This window comes from Battus philenor, unplaced genomic scaffold (assembly GCF_028537555.1).
Source record: "Battus philenor isolate CCGP_79_NKW_IND1 unplaced genomic scaffold, ilBatPhil1.0.hap1 SCAF_21, whole genome shotgun sequence".
Lineage (NCBI taxonomy): Eukaryota > Metazoa > Arthropoda > Insecta > Lepidoptera > Papilionidae > Battus > Battus philenor.
Window position 1 is genome coordinate 7,823,324 of NW_027181684.1, and position 18,083 is coordinate 7,841,406.

The window sequence follows — 18,083 nt, forward strand, 5'->3', positions numbered from 1 at the left end:
GAAATGTTTCATATGAAATTCATTTCATTTCATATGGCAGTGCGCAGGCCACATAGCGCAGAACAAATGGCCGCTGGAGCCTTTAGATTCTGGATTGACCAAGAATGGACAAGCTATATTCGAAAGTTGATGGGCGCTGTTAGCCGTTTTGGCTTTTACAGGTTCATCGGACTCAGGGCTCGCGGATCCGAAATCCGCGAGCTAATAAACTATAAATATACTATATAGAATCGACAAGCGCAGCATTGGACATCCACGTACAGTGGGAACAAGAGACCTCGTTATGATCTTTGGAAGACGCTGGAAGCAGACCTCTTCAGACCAATCTTGTTAGAAATTTATGGAGGAGGCCGATGTCTAGTAGTCAACGTCATCCGGCTGAAGTTATGATTATGAATTCAAACTTGGCTATTACAAAATATTATATTTTATGTACACAGATACAAAGTAACATAAGATCGTAATTAAAAAAAAATCTTTATTCCCGTCACATAATGTCTATGCTGCAAGGCCGTAAAGGTCTTGTAACTTAAATTGAAACTGGTGTGCGTTAGCATAGCAACTGTCAAAGATATGTTTATTCCAACAGATTTAAAAAATTTTCGAATGTTTAAACACATATTTATAACGAGAATAAAATTCTGCCGTGTATTTATATTGTTGTACAATGCTAATGATGTTTTTAGTGTAATATTTATGAAAATATTAAAAATAAAAAATAATGTAATAAGTAACTCAAGGTTCTACAAGATTTAAAATGATATCAGTATAAATTTATTAAAATTCTTTTAATATAAAAAATCAATTAAATATCCTTTACTTAAATGCAATAAGGCAAATAATTATTTTGTTTTATTATTGTATTTGGTTGACTTCGAAAAGTTATAAAGCTCTTCTTTTACTTTTACTAATGATTTAAGGTTTTTGAGGCTTAATAGTCGAGATGATACATCTTATTTGCTGCAACTATAGATTGTTTAAAAAACAAAAGAAATCTTATGTTCAAATTGTTTTGAATAACTATAGTTACTACGTTAAGTTGCATATAAAACTCGAATATGTATTCTTTTTAAATTTTCACAATTTGTAATGATATTTGTCTGGACTTGGTAAAGAGAAGTCTTTGTAAATTCATCAGACAGCAAGATTGACATCTCTCTTTGTCTTCTTAATTGTAATATTTCAAACAATTAACTATTACTTTAATGCAACGAACTGCGTCCATAAGTCGCCTTAACCAAGCATATTTTTTTCCGATATAAGGACTGTAATCAATATAATAATTTTTTTGTAAATTGAATAGGGATATTGGTTGCCTGGCAACGTTTTATATTACAGAACCTTATATTGCATCTAACATCTTTAGATGACAGTAATCTTTTTTAAAAACATAATTACAAATTTATATGTTATGCTTATTTCGTCAATTTACATGTTTTAGAGCGAAACTAATTACATAGCTTCGAGTTTATTTTACATGGCCAAGTGACATAACAATTTAGAATAAATAATATTAAATACTAACTATCGAAAATGACTCAACATTGTATTATGTTATTCGTGTCTAGTGGTGATTTTAATGCTGAATAGTTTAACCTAGAACATTTATAATCTTTATGTTAATATGACCTCGCTACAGTCTTTTTTCCTTAATTTTAATTATAGTATTTACATTCTAGAGAAAATAATTTGAATTAATTTGAATTTTTTAATACGTATTGACGTATTAAAAATTCAAATTGAATAGAACAATTAAATAATTGCAAATGTTAGGACAATTTTGTAAAGAACTATAAATTATAAACGATTTGTAAATTGAATAAAAATTAATAGAACAACAATATAGCTACTACATTGTTGTTGTATTAATTTTACAATAAATAATACATTCGAGTGTAACTCATTTTTTTCGTTTTTACCGAAACAGATAAGAAAAAGTTCAAAATATAATAACAAATAGCTATAGCATGAAGAAGTTCATTGTGATTTCCCGCTACTTGACTATTTTGTCAGTTTACCGCGCGGGCAGTAACACTACTGTAACTGTTACTGGTTTTCAAGAGTTAAAAAGAAATTATTCATTTTATAAAAGAAAAATAAATAATTCAATTAATTTTTAATTCGGCCAAAATAATTAAAACTTTCTCTTGTATAAATTTTGTTACCGATGTTTTAAATACTATTGGAATATTTAATCAAACAACCATTATAGCTACGTAGTGATAATTTAAATAAATTTGTATAATTTATTATTTAAAACGGTTAAAAATGTATACCATAGGGTCATATAGAAAACTTAATATATATATATATATATATATATATATAAATATATATATATATATATATATAAATATATATATATATATATATATATATATATATATATATATATATATATATATATATATATATATATATTCAATTAATTATCAGATTTAAAGGCCTTAGTTTCGGTTAGTTTTGGCTAAAGGAAAAATATAAATTTTCAGAGAGTATTAGCATCTTACAAACGTATATGAAATAAATAAAAAAAACTTGGCTTGTCAAACCGCATGCCAAGCGTCGGATCTATGCGAAGGACCCATGTCTAGCAGTGGGTATATGCTACGGCTATTAAAATAATTATTTTAATATCAAAAAATATTATTTACATGTCGGAAAAGAGCAATTCCATTTCCTAATCAATTTTAGCAAACAGGTCCCTTTTTTGATGTCCTCAACAAACAGTAAAGTTTTAGTAATACAAAAAGTATCTACAGTGCATTGAATTACTTGCGAGATTTTATAACCTAAATAATTTTTTATGCACTATCTAATAAGTCGGCACTATCCTACGCACCAGTTAGCGCCACGAGGTGACCTGACGACATACTTAAAGATACGGGAAGTCGGAGGATGCGGGCACCTAAAAACCATTGCAGTAGACTGATGTGATTATGATGATGAAAAACTAAAACAAGGAATGTAAATAACCACTAATATCTGTCGTAATATTTATTTTTTACAGTTGTCTGGCGCACATTCTTTTTTAAAATTATTTCATATATTGAAATTATAATCTAATAAAGGAACTTCTACTTTTATTTTTTAAATCTTTATTTACATTTCAACATTTATCGGTACAGATACAGAACGGTATAAAGCTGAAGTCTACAATTTCGCTGAAATGCAAGTCATTTACATTATTGTATAATAACATAAAGGAGTCGTCAAGTCTGTAATCATTTGTCTATAATAAATCAAATAGAAACGCGATGACTTAATTTCGTATGTGTTATGAAGAGAATAACAAGTATCAAATTAATGGGTTTTTCCAAACCACATTACCTTATTTCGGTTTTATAAACCTAGTGTATTACAATATCTTTAATACTTAATTAAAGATATTGTAATACACTACATATTTTTTTGTTACATATGAAATAAAATTAGTTTTAATTTTGTTAATGTTATAATAAAACATGTTACATTTAAATTTTTCAAAATTTTTCTCTAATTGCAAAATTAATAAAAATACATAAATTTAGGAACTATTTTGATTTATAGGTTTTCTTTTTTAGTGAGATTTTGTTTTAATCTTTATCCTCGATCAATAAAACAAATTTTTTTTATGAATACTTTTAAAAAATTTACATAAGCCAGAAGTTTATGTTATATTATGTTATCATTATTATAACATATTAATATTTGCTTTCAAGGTTTTATATTTATAAGAAGCCTTCAAACTGAGACATCCAAATATTCCAGTCCCCAAATGTGATAGACATTGCCTGCAATATATGTACATAGATATCTTATAATCCATCGCAAATGGCAAGATCACAGAGGTGCGCACTTTTATGAGTTTGATCTTCAAAATATTTTCAATGTTAACGTCATAAAAACTCTTGATGTTACGAATATAGAACGAACTCAACTTCTAAAACGCAGGATTTTATGCGCCCGTTAAATATTTTGCTTTTATTGCTATGAATACATTTCTTGCAGAATTACTTGCACCATGCTTTCAATATTCAATGAAACATATGTGCGTAAACTATCCGCTACATTCATTCATCTTCAATAACTAAAGCTACTTCGCAGTAATGTAAAAGTGTAAGTCAATAGTGTATATAATATGTAATGAACAATGTAGTAATAAAACTGATATTACTAAATATTAAAATTAATTATTGTTTACTATCTATCCCTGCAGACGTTGTACTGCCAGAAATTATTGGCCTGTCGCATTACAATAGAAATGTAAATTTATGTAATCTATTTCAGAGTGATCACTTTATACAAGCAGATTGGAGAAATGATTGTTAAAGATGTTACACCTATCCTACCACCTACACCTACCTATATCAACCTTTGTCTCATTATGAATAATAATTTTCACTGACAAAACTGCAAAATTTAATCATAATTCTTCGACTTGAACCATAAAACATGACACTTTGCGAATCTAGTTATCGAAAGACAACACTCATTCATTACGTCAATAATAACGTATGTTTTCTGATAAGTTTGTTAAAATCAAATATATTTGCGCCTCGAAGAAATTTTTTTTATTTATCCCATAACAATAATAATTCATGTCGTATTCTAATTGCAAAAAATATCAAGAAGATTTGAAATATAAGCCTCTGCACGTCATAGACCGGCGTAATGTTGTTGATTTTTTTTCAGACGAGCCCAACGCCGTTGGAAGCAAACACCCCGCCTGTAAGAGAGTTTATAGTCAGCCCCGACGCAAGCATACTTAGCTGACGCCCGCATAGGATGGTAGAAACTGACCCCGGGCCCAAAAATTCTCACAGTAAGTATATTTTGCCTTAATTCGTTTAACAGCATTCATCATCATCATAATTTCAGCCACAGGACGTCCACAGCTGAATTAGCCCTGCCCTAAGCATTTTCTAACAGGGCTGTAGCGAGGCGGCCAGCATTCATCATTTTTTGATGACTTTAAGGTTTATCCACCACGTTAACTGGATGTTCTACGCTGCGCTTGCCGGTCTGTGCTGCAGTCACTGCAGAACCGTAAAAGCCCAGCGGCCCTAATTCTACGCGCTTTGTAGACTGTCCACTGTCACTTCAAATATCAAATCCGCTGAGCTAGATCTACTATGGTAGTTACTTTCTTTCAACTACAGATCTTCTCATTCCTGATCCTATCTTGTCAAGAAGTCCAGAACATAGCCTTCCTCCAAAGCTCGTCGAGCAATTGTGGGCTTGCCAATGAGGCCAAATGTATGAGACCATGTTTCAGAGCTGTAACTCATCACTCATAGTACACATTGGTCGTAGACTCGCGTCTTGAACCACTGAAGTATATCGAACGAAAAGATGTTTCTTATTAACCCAAACGCTGCCTTTCCGAGTTATATTCGACTCGATTAATCTCGTTCCCACCAGACTTAAATGGACAATTAATAATACCTTAGTTGCATTTATAATAACTTTAACAACATCGAACTGTCCTTCAGTGAATAAAAATAATAATTTATTCCCGGATTCATCACGCGCAATAACAATACATAAACATTTTTTTTTCTTTCCATAAACAAGTCTATGGACGTAACCTTGCCTGTTAAGGAAGAATGCGGTCTTCACGTAATCAAGATCAAATTACGTTTCGGATTTGGGATATTTATAGATTGCTATCTTATGTTTATATGTAGATATACATACCTCCTTCATACGGGTATAAAATGATTTTAATTTAGAAAGACAATTTACCATTTATGTATGAGAAATAAAAGTGAACATCGAAAAATTATATTATTCAAAAGATATTTTAACACTTTTTTGTAACATGGTTACGCCTAATTTCAAAATAAGGTTTTTATTAAAAATAACGTTATTACTAAAAAAAAAAAAAACAATGAGAGAGAACATCTCTAATTACATAATTGAAGCAAGATAATGATCGAAAAATTCAAAACATTTGAGCCACTAGTCACTTTCGGTATATTAGGAAACACGTAATAAGAGCAACTGACATGGCCTAGTTGATTACCAAGTTGAATTGACAGGATACATAGCGCGCATGATGGTCACTGAAGTAGGGACTGTTAAAGTCGCTTGAAGACTTTGGATGCAGGCCGCTTTCTTCAGGTCCTGTTGAAAATCTTTTACGGACCTATCTCCAGCAGTGGACTTCCTATAGATGAAATGATCATGATAAACGAACTAATAAATGTAGAATCAACATGTACACTATAGTCCAAACCTCATATTCGTACTTAACATATATATATTGTGTCAACATTTTGGCTAAGAACACATTAGAGAAAATCAAAACAATTCGTATGATATTAACTTTTTATTATTCTGTTACAGATTGTGATGTAAAAGACAAACTTCAACTAAACGGCCCAGGTTCCAAAACCGCTGAGCTCGGTGAGTACAATAGGACAGCAATAAATATTACTAATATAATTGATTGAACTTATTTTTTTCGTTGCGAATAACGCTTCCGTCGTGCATTTTATTATTTATTTCGCCGACAGTGTAATTAAAAATACAAAAAAGGTTTACGTTCGTTTTGTAAAAGTTATTATTACACTAGCTGTCCCCCGCCCGCCCCGCGAACGAAATGAACCTCAAACTCTCTTGCGGGTACAATTTCATAAAATGCGTTTTTAAATAATCTCTACTCAATGATAAAAATATCTCGATTTTTTAAATTTTTAAAATTTTTAGCCTTTCAAGCATAAAGTTCTAGAGATATTGTATATAGATAATTAGTAGGTGTGTTTTATACCAGGATTGTACGCAAACTATAAATTTCCTAGAGAAAATTTATTTATTTTTATTTTAATTATTGGATCACTAGACAATAATTAATTCTACTGTATCTTGTTTATTTTTATAGATAAAAGCTAAATGCCACAAACGACGGCACATAGGTAATTAATGTCATAGTGAAATAATAATATTTAGATGTCAAATCGAATTCTCCGAAGAATATGTAAATCAAATTAATAATTAATAATGTTCAGGTACATAATTACATTTTATTAAAATGAATTAGCAGCTACTGAAATAATTTCATTACTGCCTTTCAAATTAACCAAAAATTACTTCTCGTTACATTACAATATACGATATTTGGAGCTTAAACAAGTCAAGAAACTTCTTCAAGTCAATTCAAAGATAAAAGCAAATTTTGTTGTTAATTATATGGAATTTGAAAGGTCCAATGTATTTTAAGCTACCCCCAAAGAGCCGACCATTAATTCGGAGATCTACCTTCGGTAACTAGTTAAATTGAATGCAGTTGCAATCAATGCAGTTCAAAAGTCCAGCTTGTCAAACAAACTGTCAAGGAAAAGCGACCTGAATTTCTCAATTGTATAGGTATCACATTCCAAGACAATGTTAGGGCCATCACATTTTTTTGCAAATCGGCAAAAAATTTGCTATTAGTTCGGAATTGTTGTCAAATTTACCTTGTTTCCTGGATTTTCCGCCATAGGTATGACACTTATTTCTTTCACTGGATAATTCCCCCCGAAGTAAAACTTTTGCTGCAAAACCTCACTTAAGTCAGTTTCTGTCCGAAAACGATCAGACTTTGTACGAGCGCGGAATTTTTTAATTGTCTGAGATATGATAATAGTCCGAGCAAAGTTTTAAAAATTGACTAAAAGATTATACATTAAAGTTCAAGTAAAAAAGTGTTAATTTCTTGCCACTTACTTTGTATCTACATATTAACATGTTAAAGGATCGTTTGGTGTGTGTGTATATATATATATATATATATATATACACACACACCAAACGATCCTTATACACACACACATTTATCACGTCCTAGTACAGCCTTAACTATAAAGTAATGCGAAGAATTCTTATTTACATTAGTGTAACGATAAAGCTATTTCCTAAAGTGCCTACTTTTATGAAAAAAAAACTCTTATGTCTTGTCTAAACTAAATATTAAATAAAGTATAATATAATTTCATATTGTGTCAATATATCTGATAGTAACGTTGATGTGATATAATTCCTTCTTGCATAAAGCGAATAATACAAATCAACGTTACAAGTAATAACGCAGTTGAATAATAGCTCTAATTTAGTCTATTTTGTTTAGTGAAAAAGACTGGAAAAGGTGACATTCTTAACAACTAAGATGGAGACAATAACAAACTTAAGTTAAACTACAACGATGTATTTTCTTAAGAATATCAAGCAATTGAGGCAATCTGTAAAACTTTCTAATAGGAGTTTTTTTGTTTATTTGTCTACTAACATTGGTTTTATTCAACAGGTATTGTTCCTTCGCTGAAAACTTCAGCAAAGTCCGACCCGGAAAAAGTCCTGAACTCAGAAAAAGCTGATTTCGAACGGGCAATCGAATTAACTGGTGAGTTATATATATATAACTTTCAAAGGAACGTATGTTGCATTCCTATGATATGTTCTAATGTCATAAGTATTAGTGTCCATTAGAATTACAATTAAATAATCTGGTCTAGGTATTTGTTACCTTTTTTATTTACTAGATTAAGTATAGATAATCATAAATTCAGTATTAAACAACGCTGCTACATTTTATACATAATTAATCTTCTGTGACAATTTTTAAAAATATAACATTTTCACGTATTACTTTAAAATTTGTATATCAGTTTTACATACAAAAATACTTGTCTGTTATAAATAAGGTATGAGATTTCGTCATGTGTCTGACATTTAGCCTTCGTTGTACGTTCTCGGAAGTGATGGAGTACATAGATGGTACGTGTCGTATGTCGGCACTAAACTAAGAACATGCGAAATTATTTCACATTAAAATTTCACATCAGCAACGACGCAGCCGACCGAGTTTCCCGTTACAAAGTGAACTGAAAGGCGAAGCTATCTGGATATCAGCTATCATATGCGTTTTAATGTGTTAGCGATCACTCTTGCTAATGTCACATACAGTAATAAATAGTGTCTTAAATTTACACGTAAATAAACGTTTATTTTTTAAGTTAATACTTCACAACAATTACACGCAACAACAGTATATTATAAGCGAAACGATTACCTAAAATTGGGGCTGTATTTCAATTGCTATTTTTATGGTATTTCAATTGCTATATAATACGTTGTAAACTCTTTATCATCATCATCATTTTAACAGTAGAAAGTCCACTGGCGGACATAACGCTCCTATCATTTTTTTAATAAAACCGGTTGGAAGCGTGCATCCAGAGTTTTCTTGGCCTTGAGAAGGCCATCTTTTTAATTTTTTGGTAGACATTAATCAAGATATTTAGATAAAATCAAGAAACTTTTTTTTTTTTATAAATCTCTTCATTCCTAATTTGATCTCTTAGAGAAAACCCGAGCAACATTCTAATTTTAAAATAAAATAAAGACTGTTGAATTGTGTTAAAATAATAAAAAAATAAGTAATTAAAGTTAAAATGTATATAGTTTTGCTCTGCCAAACATCCGTAAAGATAATTTCTTTTTTAAACAATTATGCACTGCGTTAAATACAAAAATTTCGCAACGAATACGATGATAAAATCGAAAAATGCAAAGCGGTACATGCCACAGCACACGTGGATAGCTCTCGCTGATATTGTATCGGACACTTAACAATGTAATTTTATGAATGAAGGGCGCTGACCTTGCATTCCGCGGGTTCGGTTGCGCGGAGTAAACACGCCACTTCTTCCGAGAACACCCTCCGTACGTTTGTTTACGACTGTGTTCCCATGTATCGAAGATAGTCGCAGTTTATAAATACATCCTAAATTAAATTAACAAAACACTGTGTCGTAATAAATAAATAAAAACAGAATTTATATGAATTTATTTATATGTTACTAATATCATCTGAGGTTCGACAGCATCTGACATTAGTGATTATTAGAAATATTTGAAATTAGATTGAGAATCAGCCGTATTCCTTTAATATTCTTTAGTTTGAATGGCTAAAAGTGTAATAGTAATATTAATGTATTATTTTTTTCGAAGGCTATGGACGCTTCCACTATCTGCTGCTCGCAGTATGCGGCCTCGTCAGCACATCTGAAGAAATGGACGTTATCTCTATGTCCTTCATACTACCGTCTGCACAATGCGACCTAAACCTTACCACCCATACTAAAGTAAGTATCAAACTAACTAAATCAAGCTTAATTTTAAACTTAGCTTTGCAGGGATTTTCACTAACAGCTGTTCGAATTTTTATTACTGTGACTTGCCTAGAAAATAATTTAACAAAATATATCGGATATATTAGGAGGCCTGGAAAGTACGTTACTGTCGACCTATTTTACAGAAAATCCGATTGATTTTTACCGCGCCGGCATTGACAATTTGTATACTAGATGGCAAAAGATTGTTGATAACGAAGATGAATATATTGTTGATTAGAAATTAATACTTGTCAAAAATGTAGTCGTGTGAATTTAACTTAAGAAAGCGACATTACTTTTCAGTCCCCCTAATATAAGTGAACAATGTAATTTATATCATCGTACATACGCGCAATGTGTTCGATATGACTCGAGTCGCCAAAATGATATGCCATACAAAGGTTCCCTTGTGACAGAACGGTGAATAAAAATATATGTTTCGAATTGCATAATACAATCAATCACCACAAGACTAACATTTTTGCTACAGTATTTTTATTGGGGTTTATTTTAATATATCTGCGTATAAAAAACCTAACACTTCATTTACCATGCCAAACAAAAATTGTTAAAGTGAAATACGTCGGCACGTACTTATGAAGTTAATAGAAACTAAAAAACATATGACAAAAAAGTATTTACCAACCCAATTTACCGTAATGAGGAAAATTTTGGTATGTTTGTCGGCAAACATTTGATCTGTTCAAACTGAGTTTTTGGCAAAATCTGTTTACTTATTAATACACGATTTAATCATAACTTTTTGTTTAGAAAACCTTGATATAAATACTTTATACTAGACCATCTTCGATTAAAAGTGTGATATCAAAACTCTAAATGTTAACACGTTAAACGCTATATGAAAAAATCGTATTTCCACGACAGGCTATGCAGGCCACGCAGCTCACCGGTAAACCATCCCCTCACTAAACTTGTTAAGCTATGGGTGTCACACGTAAACAGAATATAAGGTTCATCGGAAACGTCTCCTACACATAATGCAACTATGAAAAAAAAAAACAATGGTCCTGTCGCTCAACTGTACGATATTATTTTCAAATGTAATAAAGACCCTTAGATTTTATACCTTTTGATACACCACTAAAAATATGCGATAAAAGTGACTAATGTTATTTATATGTATAAATTACCGGATTATATATATTATGGAATATAAGTGTCAAATAATAAAAATAATCCATTTCCTAATTTTGGCTTGACCCAAATAGTTAGTGTTAGGTTCAGCGGGGGGTCGTAAAGCGTACAACGTGTTAAAATGTTATCAAGAACGATGTACTAATGATTTTGTCACCGAAATACCAAGAATTATTATTAAATTCCTGGTTTAATCACTACGAGAACAACACCAAATCTTCACCATTATCTTATCCACAAACTTCGAACGCTTATTCTGTTTATGAATGTCATTTTAAAATATACAACCTTGTCTCTTCAATAATGCTCGATTATTTATTCTAAGAAGGCCGTGGGATAGAAGTGCGAATTATGCCAATAATATTGGAGTTTGTTTGCGATAGATACGACACATAAGGTGTTATGCGCATTTTCATTTTGTCGCTTGTTGTTATTAGAACATCATTTTAAGTCATAACATATTGTAACTAGAGTCAAATTATTCGATTCTTTTGAAAAAAATAGTTTAAAATATATTCATATTTCTATCCAGCTTCATAAAAAACTTTAAATATACGGAAATTGAAATCCGCTTTTTGACTCATTAAACACGGGAAAATCTTCAAAAGGTTAATCTAATTACATGTTTCATCAATCATTTAATAATTTTCAAATAACTAAACGACATAAACATCATTCATAGTAAAAACTGTCGCTGCAGAGACTTAACTCCGGTAACACGTAATGGGTGGTATACACGGTAATGGGTTATAGGTGAAAAAGCTTTAAAAAAGACGAATGTAAAGCTCATTTGTAAAAAAACTATAAAGCCTTTACACCTATCTCCAAGGATCCTGTATTAAGTGATCATTCTGAATCCCTATCAGGCCAATAACATCTGGTAAAGTCTGCAGGGACAGATAGTAAATAATAAATAATTTTAGTATGTAGTAATCCGAATTTCCGAACAGTAGTTGACAGCAAATGTGCATAATATACATTCACTCCTTTAAAGCTTTTACACCTATAACCAATCACCCCGTTTAGATCTGAATGACACAAGTACTTAGGTGTTAATAATATTTTCAAGTAATAAATAAAAGAGAAATTTTTCTAGAGTTTAAATTGGCATTGAATAATTGTTTTTATATTGTTATCGTTGTAACCAGGGATGGCTAAACAGTATTATCTTCATCGGAATGATGGTGGGCGCCTACGCGTGGGGCTCAGTGGCGGACTCGCTGGGCCGCAAACGTGTGCTCATCGCCATCTCCGTGGTCAACGCGCTCGCCATCGTCGCCTCTTCCTTCAGCCAGAACTATGAACTCTTCATGCTATTCCGATTCATTAATGGAGCGGCGTAAGTTATATCTTACAATAAGTTTATCTAAACAAAGTATATAATATGTGATATTATTTAAGTAAATCGTCCAATGTATCTTGGTGCCTTAAGACTTCAATCAATGGTGCCAGTGATGTATGGTGGCACTAAAAGTGAGTGGCACTTTGGATCTTTTGATCTCATGAATCTTGACAAACTCTCAATCGCTCAATGAGCTCCGTACGAGATCTGCAGAGGGAAAGTAACCGACATGGTCAAGCCAATTGGCAAGCTGAATTGCCAGGCGAGTCAGGCGTATTGGTAACGACTGTGGCTCTAAGGTCCTAGAGTGGAGACCACAGACCATCAAGCGCAGAGCACGACATTCACACACAAAGTGGACAGATGGTCTAGTTAAGTCCGTCGAGAAACGCGGGATGCAGGTCACCTCCTCCGGTCAATAAAAGGAATCTATGGATAAGACCGATCTACAGTGGACATCCTGCAGCTGAAATAATGGTTATGATGATGAAGTTGTCCATCGCACACACGAATCATGTAGAAGTTAATGTAGCACTCTGTACAAAGTGATTTTAGAAAGATTTTAGTATAATCATAGCACATATAGGAACGAAATTTAGCAAAAATAAATGGTATTTACTTTTTATCCGTCAAATTACAATTTTGCAGTACTTTTTTCTTCAACTTTTTAACAACTGTAGAGTGGAATAAATAATTCATATTTGCAGCAGTCTACATCGTCTTGATAAGATATTTTTAATTGGTTTTATTTTACGTTTCAATTACAGCCTTGGTGGGTCCGGGCCTGTAATCTGGTCGTATTTTGCCGAGTTTCAACCAAAGAAAAAACGCGGTGCTATGTTAAGTTTCATGGCGGCATTTTGGACACTTGGGAACTTGTTCGTCGCGGGACTAGCTTGGGTCATCATTCCTAGTGGTAAGAAATCTTTGAATTGAAAATATTTTCTCTTAGACAAAACTAAAGCCTACCTTTAAATTAATTTACATATATACTTTTGAAAAATAATCTAGTCAAGTTAGAACTAAAAACTTGCTCTTTTTTCAGAAATCGGAGGAACAACGGGTGGTTTCGTTTACAACTCATGGCGTATATTCTTGTTGGTTATGTCCCTGCCATCTTTCTTAGTCGCGGCGCTTCTATTTCTTTTGCCGGAGTCGCCCAAATTTCTTATCACAACAGGCCGACACGAAGCTGCCCTGGAGGTCTTTAAAGGCATCTACATGATGAACACTGGCCGTAGCAAAGAAGAATACCCGGTGAAACAACTTTTGGTAGACGAGCCTTTGCACGCAAAGCCAGAGAAGCAACTTGAAGAGAAGGTACAGAAATCAAAAATGCGCCGAATGTTGAGCGATATCGTGGAGCACAGTAAACAGCTGTTCGTGCCGCCCATACTAAAGTTCACCTCGATATCCATCACTATCAACTTTACTTTCCACATCGGGTGAGTAACTTTATTGCAATAAAAAATAATTGTAATCGAATAATATTAACCTGTCTCCTCACCCTCCGGCTGACTTTAACCTATTAAAAACTGCCTGAACCAAAAGCCCCAGCGGTTATCTATTCTACTCGTTAAGTGGCCTGCCCATTGTCACTTTAACTTACCAGTAACCGACATAGCTCATCAGCTTATTGCTGATATCTTATAGAAATATTAAGCACAGCCCTCTTCATTGCTCGTTGAGATTATGAGCTTGCCAATAAGAGTCAAAATGGGGATAACATTTTAATGTCGTAAATCACACGTTGGTAATAGATTTTCGTCTTTAGGCGCTGAAAAACAAGAACACATATCGTAGTTTCCCGGAAGTAGCCGAGTCTAGTCGGATTTTAAGATTGTCTCTCGAAGTTTCGAAGAATCTTTCTCGCAGTTATGACTTACGTAGTTTAACTGTTTGCCCCAGAATTTAGTAGCATTGTGATATTGACATGATTGTGATACACACAGTTACAGTTTGGTGGCTGTCCCATGTATTTGTATTTTTCATCCTAGCATGTATCGGTTTTCTTGAGATGTTTTCCTATAAAACATTGTAACTAATAATATATAGTAAAACGTTGTACGTCTTAGTCTTTAGCTTTAGGTTACCAGTGTTCTGTTCAATTCCTAAACGATGTGATTATTTTGCAGTTATTACGGTCTGATGATGTGGTTCCCCGAGATGTTCAACCGCTTCGACGAGTGGTCGCGCGCGAACAACGATGCGCCGGCCGACATCTGCCAGGTGACGGCGTACGTGACGCAGCGCGGCACGCACTCCGCCGACGCGCTCTGCGACCCGCACATACACTCCGACGTATTCATGGAGTCGCTCATCACTGTCGCCGCCGCTATACCCTCGAACATATTCGCGGTCATCGGCATGGACCGACTCGGCAGGAAGTTCTTCTTGGGTGTGTTCTCGATCAAAGCTTTCTTTATGTTTATCTCGTAATAAGAACACATAATTGACTGATAGACAAAAATCTGGAGTGACATGAATTAGCTGTTCTTCGTGGTCGCTTAATTTGGTGGATGGGCTCAAGGTCATCCTTAGAGCAACGGAGAGAGAGATGCTCGGAGCTTTGCTGCGTGATCGATTCAGAAATAAGAAGAACCGCAGAAAAACCGAAGACACCGACTTAGATCCATGAATTGCTAGTCTATGTGTCAGCGGGCGAGGCAACCCGTGCAACCGATGGTGGTTGGGGCCAAAAGGTTCTCGAGTGGTGACCACAAGCACGTAGACACAACGTGCGTAGGTTTATGCTCTCTATCGGTTGATATGATGATGATAAGGGCGGCCGGAGAACAGCTTGTTCTCCGGCCGCCCATATTAATTTTACGGTCGAATGGAAATAGTTTAATTTATTTAATACTTCGACTCATCATATATTACCAGCATTATATTAGTTGAGACTAATATACCTATACTAGATGCCCGCGTGCAACCCTCGCTGTCTTTCGTAGGTATAATATTAGAAAATCTTTTCTTAGCTAAAGTTTGAAAATATGCATTTTTAATAAACGCCATCTTATAGGTGGAATATCGAGTGAGCGTCACCAACACTTGCGATCCTAGGTCGCGGGTTTAATTATTGGGATACAGCGTTATGTAATTCACATTTTGCCCATTAATTATATAGGATTGCCACTGTTCATTAACAAGTTTTGAGAGGATGAGCAGCAGCGTCCTCTGCGTATCATAATACCACATTGGCATAACAATAACCCGCCTGCCATGCGTGGCGATTATGGCATATCCCCCACTAGATATCTTAGGCTGAAACGACGACGAAATGCTGTGAACATTTTAGTTAAAAAGTCCATTCAAACTGCGGCCTGTCGTCAAAATGTCACGCAGGTTATGTCTGCCCACTAAGTTTCTATCGGCCAAAACGTGGCTAGCCTCGTAACATTCCGACTGTTACATTAGTTTCCTCACAATGTTTTCCATTTTGTCTAAACAACCTTTAAATTCTTAACTAATAAACTACCACTGCTCAGTTACTGTTACTATTAGAAGGAAAACGTATATGTATACAATTGATTTCCATTAGCATAATTACGGAAAGTTATTGTAAACTAATTATTTTTTGTGACAACACTATAATAATACATTTTATTTACAGTTTTCGCAACATTCTCAGCGGGTCTGTGTTCAGCTGCAATGTATTTCGTGTACAATAAAACCAACAACTTGATTGTAAGCGCCATCTTCAGTTCCGTCATATCTTGCGGCAATGCCTCTCTCGACTGCCTTATAACTGAAGTTTTCCCTACCAACCTTCGGTAAGTTAGCTTTATAACTTTCTTATACCATTTTTCAATTCTGAGATCCGAACGTGTCGCAAAAGGTCATATCAGTATCAAAATTAAAATTTAATCGAAACCAAAATGCATTCGAATCACAATCTCGTAAAACAATCACAAGGTTTGTGTGAAAATTCTGTTAGAATTAGACGACTTATAATTCTATAAATGTTTAGAAGTAAATTGGTTCTGTATCCTAACTGAAACATTGTCGGTTGAAGTAAACTATTGTTGTTCCATACGGAATGCTCTTACTGATAAAATTTCAAGACTATACACCAGCAGTATTATCATAAATGGTTCCGATACCCGAGCGGCACAAGACGTTTTTTTCTTCACTCAAAGCGTGCTGTCGGCCGGGACCCGTGGTTTAAGTTATGCGGTTTTTCATGGCTTATATTGTGGCAGCTGCAGATGGAACAGTGCCACGAATGTAGCTGCCGCACTTATAGCGACATGTGTTATCATCCAAATTGCTGATCTACTAGGCCAGACCAGCGACAATGTAAACGAAAAGATAATCATGGTCTTGTTGACTAACGCTTAAATTGTAAAGAGAAATTATTAAATCTAGCAATGTTTGTATGTGCAGGGCGACTGGTGTGGCTGTGTCGATGGTGGCGGCGCGACTGGGAGGAATAATCGGCAACGTGGTGATCGCGGCGCTATTGGATACCTACTGCCCAGCGCCTACATTCATAGTGGCCGTGCTTTTGGCCAGCGGCGGCTTAATGTGCCTCTTCCTGCCAAATACCACCCGACAAGCTTTGCAATAGACGATTCAAAACTATTTCCAGACAAAAATGAAATCATACAAATATTGAATTTAACATTTTATTAATATTACTAAGACGTACAAATCATTCAGTTAAAAAATATTTTACAAATCAAATAAATTGAATTTTAAAATAAATTACAGCTTATTACGTTATATTCGTCTATGCGGCTTGTTTTGTGATAATCGTTATTAGAAATACAATCATCGAAACAGTTTTAAATATCATTTAGATATTAATGTTTATGTATACTGCCTTGTGATATATTCATGAAAAAGCTTTTTACCAACCGAGTTGTAAAAAATAAAGTATAATTACATATTACATGATGATGTTAAGCACTGTGGTTGAATGTTATCTTCAAACATGTCGGAAAATTTTTATTTTATTCTGGTTATATTGGTTGTGTCATTACATACTATACATTTATTATACGAATTTATAAATTAAAACATTGTTGCCGTAGTTATTAGTCATGTAGTTTAGGATATCATTCTTAGTGAGAAACTTCCCTCAACATATCCCGTGCCTGCACATGATCATGTGCAGTTCTTTCAAATCCAATGTTTTCATTTGTTTAATTTTGTCTTTATTTATGTACACGTTGCAATTTTTCATTAGTACAAATTATAAATAGTGTAAGGATAAAATGATATTGTAATTATCATGGGCAAACTGTAAGATTTATAATTTAAGAAAAATTAAGCAAACATGAATTCCTTCATGAAGAACTATAAGCGATCCGAAATGAAAGATGGGCACGGCCCGGCACGGGACTTGTTAGACTTTGACAGCATTTAAAAATGTCAATTTTAAGGAACTATTGTAATCATCGGTTGATCAACATAGCAATCAGTCAAAATGGGAGGTTGCT

General features: G+C 33.6%; 1 protein-coding gene across 3 annotated transcripts in view; it reads left to right on the forward strand.

Moving 5' to 3' along the window:
* LOC137923402 (synaptic vesicle glycoprotein 2B-like) overlaps positions 1 to 18,026 on the forward strand; it is a 34,419-nt gene extending 16,393 nt beyond the window's left edge. For all 3 annotated transcript variants that reach the window (XM_068766647.1, XM_068766645.1, XM_068766648.1), the window contains 10 exons: positions 4,675 to 4,804; positions 6,331 to 6,390; positions 8,270 to 8,365; positions 9,976 to 10,109; positions 12,443 to 12,633; positions 13,404 to 13,552; positions 13,682 to 14,081; positions 14,772 to 15,034; positions 16,253 to 16,412; positions 17,026 to 18,026. In XM_068766647.1, the coding sequence (XP_068622748.1) occupies positions 4,768 to 4,804; positions 6,331 to 6,390; positions 8,270 to 8,365; positions 9,976 to 10,109; positions 12,443 to 12,633; positions 13,404 to 13,552; positions 13,682 to 14,081; positions 14,772 to 15,034; positions 16,253 to 16,412; positions 17,026 to 17,209 (1,674 nt within the window). In that variant the 5' untranslated portion in view covers positions 4,675 to 4,767 and the 3' untranslated portion in view covers positions 17,210 to 18,026. The remainder of the gene's footprint in view (positions 1 to 4,674; positions 4,805 to 6,330; positions 6,391 to 8,269; positions 8,366 to 9,975; positions 10,110 to 12,442; positions 12,634 to 13,403; positions 13,553 to 13,681; positions 14,082 to 14,771; positions 15,035 to 16,252; positions 16,413 to 17,025) is intronic.
* The last annotated feature ends 57 nt before the right edge of the window (positions 18,027 to 18,083 follow it).